The following is a 9,636-nucleotide window of genomic DNA, read 5'->3' on the forward strand; positions in this document are numbered from 1 at the left end:
GGTCCAGCAGGGACCACAGAGACCACACGTGGATCTCCCCGCCCCCCGCTCAAGGGGGTGCACACCCCAAGCCAGGCTGGGACAGCTGCTCGAGGGCACAGGCCACTACGGATTCATCTACAGATTCATGGGAGGGGAGAGACCACCCAGCAGCCAGACGCCCCTGCACACCACAACCGGGGTCGGGGGGAGCAAGAGCTCTGAGCCCCCTCCTCTCAAAGCCCAGAAACGCCTTCGCTCTGGGTGCCCAGGGTTCCCACCACTAACACTGCTTCAGGATCCGATGGTGGACGCACACACACCTGTGACCTCAGGGGAAAACTTAAGGAGAAGCAAGTCAAGTCCAAGCGGGGTCAGGGAGCTGACAGCCAAGGCGGGCCCCCACCCGCAGTGGCTCCGCCGCAGCAGTGCAGGGATGTGATCCTTGGGGGTCGGCGCCTCGGCTCCCATCCTAACCTCCCCTCGGGGCGCTGGCAGGCCCCCCGCGGCCAGCAAGGAGGGTCTCACGGCCAGAAGCTGCTCTGCTACTTACTTGCTTGGAGCCCGCAGGGTGGGCCTGCGGTGGGGGGGCTGCCCAGGATCGCAGCCACATGCCGGAACCAGCGGGTCACATGGAAGAGCTGCGGGTCGGCGGGAGGGCCCGAGAGCTGCCTGAAGGCATCCACGTCCGCCTCGGACAGGGCAAAGCCCTGCATGTAGCTACGCGTGCTGAGGTACGCGTCCAGCGCCCGCAACCGGGCTGCCTCGTCACTAATGCCCAGGATGGCTGTGTAGTCGGGAGCTGCAAAGACAGAGGATGCGTGTCAGTGGGCCCGGGGACCTGGGTGAGCCCAGGATCGGGGATGGGGCCCCCCATTCCGGGCAGGAGACACCCAGGACGGGCGGGAGCCCGGGGCGGGGGGACGGGTGTGGAGCGACTGCCTGTGGGCTCCAGGCAGGACGAGGACATTTCAGAACCAGACAAACACGGCTGCAGGAGGCTGTGAATGTTAGACGCGTGAGCTGCACAATGAGATGGCTAACCTCACAGCTGGTGATGCTCACCTCAATTACACACGCGCGCACACACACACACACCCTGCTAGGCACTGGGTGATGATCTTCACCTCAAGTACACACACACACACACACACACTTTCACCTCAATTACATACACACACACACCCTGCTAGGCACTAGGTGCCAGAGGGCCAGTGCTGACCGTTACACACACACACAGGCTGCTAATTTTCACCTCAATTACACACACACACCCCTGCTAGGCACTGGGTGCCAGACGGCCAGTGCTGACCGGTCCCCTCACCCCGGGTGGGCTACGGGCAGCGGTGAAAAATGCGGAGCTCTCCAAACCCGGCACTGGCCAGGCTTCCAGCGGCCAAGGCCCAGCTCCGAGGAGGCCCGCAGCCTGACCCGAAACGCCTGCTCGAGGTGGCTCCACCTGCCCGGAGAGGAGCCAACTGGCCAGCGCCTGGCACAGGCCTGCCCCTGGCAGGGGCCCGAGGCCACTGCTCTGCCCTGGAGCCACAGGACCGGTGTGGGAGGACAGAACCCCAGCCTGAGCGAGGACCAGCCGGCAGCCTCTGCTAGTAGAAGGCCCTGGGCCCTGACCACCCTGAGATCCCGCCCCGACCCCACCCAGCCCGCTCGCCGCCCCCCTCCTGCCCCCTGGTCACTGCGTGACCCTGTGTCACAGCTCCAGCCACTGTCCGGTGCCCTCGCCTCCTGCGGGGAGTGGGGCAGGCGGAGGCACCAGGCCCCGTGGACGTGGGGAGCGGGCTGGTCTCGCTTCCTTCCACAGAGGAGCCGAGCCGGGAGGCGCCCGGCTGCACCCGGGGCCTGGCCCCTCCTGCTCTCTCTTCTCCCTAGTTCAGGACACATGGATGCCCCCGCCCGCTTCCCTACACTGAAGGCGGGCTCCTCTTTCGTGCTGGATGAGACTCAGTTCAGAAAGCTACGTCGAGGGCCTGCCGGCGGGTGGACGGAGCTGGGGGGACGGCCAGTGCGTGTCCTGGGGGGGCTACATCGCCCTTGAGCACCTGGCTGCCCCACGTTGCCCCCCAAGCCCACCCTCCCTGTCTCTGCTGCAGCCGCCTGGGCCAGGACCGGAGCACAAAGAAGCCTTGCCCCCCCATGCCCCCCACCTCGTGCCCCCAGAACCACACTGGACAGACAGACTGCCCTCACTCCAGGTGAACGCCAGGGAAGAGGCACCCCCTAGGACCCGCCGACCTGGACAGTAGCTGCCCTGGGCTAAGGTGCTCCCGGGGCGTTTAGGCTCCCTCTTTTCTCTCACTGCCCGCGTTTTCTGTAATAAGTACAGGTCCTTTTCACAGTAAGAAAAACACATCAAATGTTTCACCAACTGGATGGCTTTAAAGCGCTAACGAACAGGTCAGGGGACAAGGGCTCGGCAGGTTTGCACCCCTCCCTGGCTGGGCGGTCCCCCTCCCAGGTAAACAGATGCACACGCACGCACGCCTCGTAAAGCCGCGGTGTTAGTGAGATTATACTTGTCAACCGTTTGAAATACTGCCGGGCGCACAGCCAGCGCCCATCAGCTACTATTATTATCATTATTTTACTCGCTCCTGTGTTGTTGCTGCGGTAACAGCCCTGGAGGAGTTTACCCAGGGATCACACACGCGTTTATTACTAAGAGTCCCGTCTGGAGCAGGGAGCCCGCAGGGCAGAGGGCCAGTCATCAGGTCACTGTGGTAGCTGCGTTCCAGCCTAACTTGAGGAAACAAATTTAAAAATAGGTCAGCTTTCAAGTGGCTGTGGGTTTGGGCCAGATTGCAGTCTGGCGGTGAGCCCATGATGCCAAAGGCAATGAGTGGACACAGAAGCGGGGTGCCCATCGCTTCCCTGACCCCCCTCCCCCGGGAGCCCCGCGCACACACGACTCCCAGCACTGCATCCACCAGCCCACTGCGGGGCCACCCAGACACACAGCTTCTGACTGTGGGAAGGCCCTGAGCGTGCACTGTGGTCATCACGGTTTAGCGAACGCTTAACTGAACTTACGCAGATCCGAGAGCCAGGTGAGAGCCCAAGTCACGCAGGTCGTGGCCTCCCAGCTCCTTCCTTCCCCACAGCGTATACAGCTGCCCGTGCCTGCCAACAGCACTCCCCCCCACACACACCTCCTGCTCCGCTCCAGCTAGGCTCTTGCTCGGGTAAGCTCCAGCACCAAGGCAGCACCACCAGCTACGAGAAGCACCTGATCCAGGCCTTCCGAGACCTTCAGAATCAGAGCCTGGGGGTAAGGCGGCTACCCTGGCCCCTGCCCTGCCAACCTCAGTGGCTAAGAGCCCACAGGCAGCCTGCTGATGCTCAGACTCCTCCCCGCAGGCCTGCCTTCCTCCTAAGCGCCCAGGCCAGGTCTGTTTCTGTTCCAAGACCGCCTGGGCGCAGTGGGGGTCTGCACCTGTCCCTCGCTGGCTGCGAGGCCCTGGGAGCACCCTGCCCTGAGGATCAGGCCCTTCCTGCAAAGGCCCCTTCAGCTCCCAAACCTGCCTCTGCTCCCATTTGTCACCGGGGGACCCCTTCAGGCCCATTTCTCTTTCCTAGGGGGTTCCCAGTCTGATAAGCCTTCTGGAACAAAAGCATCCCCCCCAACACACACACAGGAATCTGGGGGACCAGAGAGACGCATGCACCCCTGCTCTCCTGCACCAGCGGCAACACCACCCACTCCCGGGAGTGAGGGCCCCACCTCCCTGAGCACAGCCCTGGACATCCAGATGTCACTTGTCCACATGGCGCTCCGTCTCTGGGCTGCAGGGCTGGGCTTGGCCGGAAGACGGATGGATGCCCACCGCCGTGTCTAGACCTGGCCCGGTAGAGTCTCCACAGTGATCGCCTGTGCTCCACCCTGCTGTGGGCGGCTGGCAGGGGAGGACTCGCCGAGGTTCTGCCAGATTCTGCAGCCTCAGAGGAAGGGGCCCTGGCCCTGAACCACCTCCGCGGACTCGGGCCAGCCAGCAGCACGCACACGGGGAAGTGACCAAGAAAGAAATGGTCCATGCTGGGGCAGCATTGGGCTTCTGTGCTCCAGCCACCCCTTCCCGCTGGATGTTAAGCCCAGAAAAGCCCGACACCCAGCCTTGCCCCCGGCCGCACCCCCACGCCCAGCAGCGTCCGGCAGAGCCGATGCCTGAAGCACATCCCCGAATGAACCAAGACCTACGGAAGTGCCCTGCTGTGAAGTATGTCTCCTGAACAAATGAAGTGACACGTCCATGTGAGCACACTGCTGAGGACTCTTGGACAAGTTCCCCCCAAAACAGCAGGTGTGAGCTTTCACGGGGCACTCGTTGGTCCTGGGGAGCATCACCATCTGATGCCCGGACACACGTGTCTGCATGGCACCGCTGCCTGGGGAGGGGTGGGGCGGGGTGGGAGCGTGGACACTGGGCGCTTTCATCACCACCCAAGGACACTATCTCCCCTGACTCTTAGACTGGGAATACCGGGAGACGTGAGTGCATGGATGAGCAAATATCTGTAGTCTACACACACATGCATTTCATTTTTCTTTGGGAAACATAGAAAATACAGCCTGCTCCCCTGTCTGCCTTGACCCACTCTGGAATTGGGGCATTTGGTGCTAATCTGAACAGAGTCACCAAAGCAGAGCCAAGGTTGCTGCTACTGTCGTACAGACCCTGGCAAGCTGTGTGACCTCAGACCAATCACTCACCTGCTCTAAACCTCAGGATTCCTGTCTGCACGGCAAGGGTAGTATTAACCACGAAGGCATGCTCCGAGGATGAAAGGCCCCCACAGATGTGTTCAGCACAGACTCATGCTCAGAAAAATGCTAAATGCTCCTGTATTGTAATGGGATGGTTAGAGAGCATCACTGACTCAATGGCCAAGAATTTGAGCAGACTCCAGGAGATCATGGAGGACAGCGAGGCCTGGTGTGCTGCAGTCCACGGGGTCGCAAAGAGTTGGACACGACTGAGCGACTGAACAACTGTTATTACGAACAACTTGGAAATCTACAGTATAAAAAATTAAACTGCAGGTCTGACCTAACTCACGGCCACCGAAGAGGCCTGACCTGCAGGGCAAGGCCTCTGAGATGTGCCCAGTCCACCCTGGGGGTCATGAGGGATGAGACTCAACTTTCTAAAACACCCAGGAACGGGCCTCGTGTTCAGGGTACAAAGGAGAAGCTTTAACTCCAGTGGCATCGCAGGGACCACCAACTTAAGAAAGACGATACGAAATGGGAAGATTATTCTAAATGAGGGACTCCTTAAAAATTCTGGGAAAATGGTCACTATCGATGATTCTAAGCTCAAGGGGAAAAAAAGCATTCAGAACTCGGAAACCTGGAACATCTAGAACTCTGGCAGCTGTATGAAGCCCTTACCATTTCGTTTCCTGTTTCCTCAGGGGATGGTCCGAGGTTCTTGTCTTTGAGAAAAGCCTAGACAAGGGGTGTGTGTGGGGAGGTTGGGGGGCGGGGGGGCGTCAGCTCTAAAACAAGAGAGGGCAGAGTGTGGGCTAGGAGCTGTGGCCCTTAATTTTAGGACCGGGACAACCTGTCAGCCCCCCAGACAACTTAATCTATGCAGGAATCTTCCAAAAACAGGGCAATTCTTACTAAGGCTCTGAAAATCTCCAGTTCTGAAGCAGTTAAAAAGAACTAAAAAACTGAATATGTCATTTCTGATCTCAAATGAAAAAGGAAGAGAAAGACGGAGGAAGGAAGAAAAGAAACAATCTTGGGCTTTCAACCCGGACACAGCACCCATTTCAGCCAAGTGTTCTTAACCTCTACCAACCCCTATAAGGCTCACTGCATCCTCCTAGGTGCGACTTTTTAAATCTGCCCCACGTGGGGAAGGGGCAGAGGTGGAACCCCAGCCCTGCCGGCCCCAGAGACTGGGCTATCAACCAAGCTGCTATTTTTCAGGAGTCCGGGGGGACTTCGGAGGCCGAGGATCTGGGTGGGTGGGGCCAATGCTGGAGTCCAGGCACACCTGTCCGATGGAATGCGGGGTGCCTGGATGGTGGGTACCCCAGCAACCCTGTCATCAGGGGCCTCCCACGTCACCGGGTCCAGCTGCTTAGAGCTCCCAGCCAGGAACCCCAGGAACAAGGGGGACCCCAGAGGCCAGGGAAGTGTGTCCAGTCTAAGCAGGGCAACCAGAGAATAAAAACGACACCCTGAGAGTGCTTCCCAAGGAAAGCTTGCCCCGGACTCCAGAATCCGGGGACTACACCCGCTCTGCCTGGCACCCCGCGATCTTGCAGGAGGGAGGGTGAGCAGGGAACCAGCATGCCCCAGAGGCTGCCTGGTGGCGGCTTGTCTGCCGGCTGGTGACACGAGTGATCCGTGGGGACAGAGCCTGAGACGCTCACGGAACCCCGGGGGCGGCGATTAAGGGTGGGCAGTAACGCCGCGACCGGGCAGGTCCCCGTGGCCACTGCAGCCGCAGATGACAGCCTTCGTGAAACCCCAACCCCTTCCCGTGCGTCCGCGTCCGGCTCCCTCGGCCCCACGTTCCTAAGTGTCAACGTGGGGCTGGGCGGGCCCAAATGACCCTGGCTGTGCCTGCCCCCCCAAATCCCAGGGGGCAAGAGGCGGTGAGGTCCGGCCCAGCGGCTGGCAGGGGAACGCAGAACCAGCCCCCGAGGTCGGGGCGCAGGGGGACCCGGAGGCCTCGAGGTCTGGGAGGACCTGGGGAGTGGCGGCCCCGGCAGGGCCCGGACGGGGCTGGAAGAGCGCACCCGCCGGGGAAAACCCGGGGGTCCCGGCCCGCCCTCTGCGCGCCCTGGGGCCCGCCCCTCAGAGACCCAGCGCCCCCGGCTCCCGCGTGGCCCCGCGGCCCAGGCTGCCCCGCCCGCCCCTCGCGCGCGCTCACCGTGCTCCGTGGTAGACCCTGCCATCACCCGAATCCCGCACTCGCGGAGGCCGCCGCGGCTTCCCAGAATCTGATGCAACCACCGCCCCGGAAATCCCGCCCCCAAGCCGCCGGCCTTCCGGGATCCGCCCGGTCGCTAGGCAACCACCCGCGCGCAGACGCCGCTGTCCCCGGGCATGCTGGGAATCTTTTATTTTTTTTTTTACTCAATTTTTATTCAGGTTAAGGAAACCAGTCCTGAATGTTCATTGAAGGGACTGATGTTGAAGCTGAAACTCCAGTACTTTGGCCACCTGATGCGAAGAACTGACTCATTGGAAAAGTCCCAGATGCTGGGAAAGATTGAAGGAGGGAGAAGGGGACGACAGAGGATGAGATGGTTGGATGGCATCACCGACTTGATGGACAGGAGTTTGAGTAAACTCCGGGAGTTGGTGATGGACAGGGAAGCCTGGCGTGCAGCAGTCCATGGGGTCGCAAAGAGTCAGACACGACTGAGCCACTGAACTGTTGATTAACATTGTTGTACAATTGCTGATTAACAATGTTGTAAAGAATGACAGTTATATACATTCTTAATATTCTTTCCACTTATGACTTGTCATATTAAATATAGTATGATAGGAAATATAGTTCTCTGTTCTATACAGTAGGACACTGTGGATAATCTATATTAAAAAGCTTCCATCTGCTAACACCAACCTCCCACTTCATCCCTCCCCCTCCCACTTCATCCCTCCCCATTCCCCTTATCCCTTGACAACCCACAGTCTGGTCTCTATTGCACGTCATTCTCTTAAAAAAAAAAAACAACAAAAAACACAAAACCCAAGTGTATAATTACTAACATTCTTAGTTTCTTTTGTACAAGAAACTGAAACAGTGGTAGAAACACACACTTCCCCTCCCTTTTGACCCTCCCTCCCACATGCTATGCCATGTAGCAAAAAAAAAAAAAAAAAAAAAAACACCCACAAAACATACAAATGACCCTCCCTAGCCAGCTCATCCCTGCTCCTGAGGAGCCTTTCCAGATGTTGTCATTTTCTTCAAATCCAGTAAAGCCCATAAATATCTTCCAGTTAACTTCTGCAAACTAAAGACAAATTGCACAAGTTCTTATTGATGGCTGTAAAAAAAAAAAGGAAGAGTTTATTTACATTCTTGGAAGACAAGAGTACCCAGTGACTCTGCCCTGGGAGAGTACTCCTAGAGGCGTTTCCACCTGCCCCAAGGGCTCAGCGCTGGGCTGCACACCACAGCCCATGACCTGGGAGGCCTTGTGCCAGCTCAGATGATCCTGAAGAAGGGACCAAGCCAAGAGGCCAGGAAGCCGTCTAGCTACAACCTGCCGTGTCTCCTTACATGTCCGTTGCTCATTCATTACTGGAGCAAGTGAGCTTAGAAGGAGCCAAGGAAATGCAGGCAAGTCAGAAGCCTTGCGGATGCAGCACACGTGGGCATCTGCCCTGTCCTGCCACCCAGAGACGTGTTGAGGGGCTTGGGATGGGGAAGCCTCCTGCTGTGCATGCTGGGCCAGGTCAGGTCGTGAGAGCTCGGGCAAGTTTTGTAGCTTCTCTGAGCTTTGGGTGGTCATGTTTTAAATCTGTGTGATGGCATAGTCTCCCAGGGCTGTTAGAATAAGATTATAAAAAGCACCCGGCAGGAAGTATGTGCTGGGTAAATCTCGACTCTTGTGGATTCCTGTGCCAGTGAACACACAGCAACCCGGTCAACAGGGACCTGATAATCTACAGTTAGATAAGAATTCCTATCATGACTCATGTTTTTGCTTAAAAGCAAGAATGTAGGGACTTCCCAGGTGGTCCAATAGTTGGGACTTCTTAATGCAGGGGGTGCAGGTTCGACATCTGATGGGGAACTAAGATCCCACATACCATGTGGCCAAAAAATCAAAACATAAAACAGAAGTAATATTGTAAGAAATTCAAAAGACTTTAGAAAACGGTCCACACTAAAAAAAAAAAAAAAAAAAAAAAAACTTAAAAAACCCCCCACAAATGTATAATAAAATAAAACCAACATTCTACCTTTTCCTGATGAACCCCACAGAAGTTCTATTTGACAAATCAGTGTTGCTCCAATGTCACTGGTGAATGTGAAAAGGCGGATCTTCAGACCACAAGAAAGCTCCCTAAGCTTCTCCTTTCTCAAACGGAAAGACCTTAGGCCCTGGCATTCTGCCCACCCTGACCCTCCCAGTGTCCCCAACGGACACCAGCTGGGGGTCCCAACTTCAGCATTTTATTTGTTTCAGGCCCCTTGGAGAATCGGAGAAGGCCTCAGGCTGGCTCCCTGAGACGATGCGTAAGGGTGCCCGACTCACGGACTCCACTCCAGTCCTCTCCTGTGTTGTTCGAAGAGGGTGTTTGCTATGACCAGTGCATTCTCTTGGCAAAACTCTATTAGCCTTTGCCCTGCTTCATTCTGTATTTCAAGGTCAAATTTGCCTGTTACTCCAGGTGTTTCTTAACTTCCTACTTTTGCATTCCAGTCCCCTAAAATGAAAAGGACATCTTTTTGGGTGTTAGTTCTACAAGGTCTTGTATGTCTTCACAGAACCGTCCAACTTCAGCTTCTTCAGCGTTTCTGGTTGCAGCAGAGACTTGGACTACTGTGATATTGAACGTTTGCCTTGGAAACGAACAGAGATCATTCTGTTGTTTTTGAGACTGTACCCAAGTACTGCATTTCAGACTCTTTTGTTGACTATGAGGGCTACTCCATTTCTTCT

At 57.0% G+C, this 9,636-nt stretch overlaps 1 protein-coding gene across 1 annotated transcript in view; it reads right to left on the bottom strand.

The window, feature by feature from the left end:
• CARS1 (cysteinyl-tRNA synthetase 1) overlaps nt 1-7,011 on the bottom strand; it is a 50,897-nt gene extending 43,886 nt beyond the window's left edge. Inside the window, exons 1-2 of the mRNA XM_055580550.1 lie at nt 6,882-7,011; nt 533-781 (exon numbers count right to left, since the gene is read on the bottom strand). Coding sequence (XP_055436525.1) covers nt 533-781; nt 6,882-6,906 — 274 coding nt within the window. The 5' untranslated portion in view covers nt 6,907-7,011. The remainder of the gene's footprint in view (nt 1-532; nt 782-6,881) is intronic.
• Between the last annotated feature and the right edge of the window lie 2,625 nt (nt 7,012-9,636).

This window comes from Bubalus kerabau, chromosome 5, assembly GCF_029407905.1.
Source record: "Bubalus kerabau isolate K-KA32 ecotype Philippines breed swamp buffalo chromosome 5, PCC_UOA_SB_1v2, whole genome shotgun sequence".
Taxonomy (NCBI): Eukaryota; Metazoa; Chordata; class Mammalia; order Artiodactyla; family Bovidae; genus Bubalus; species Bubalus kerabau.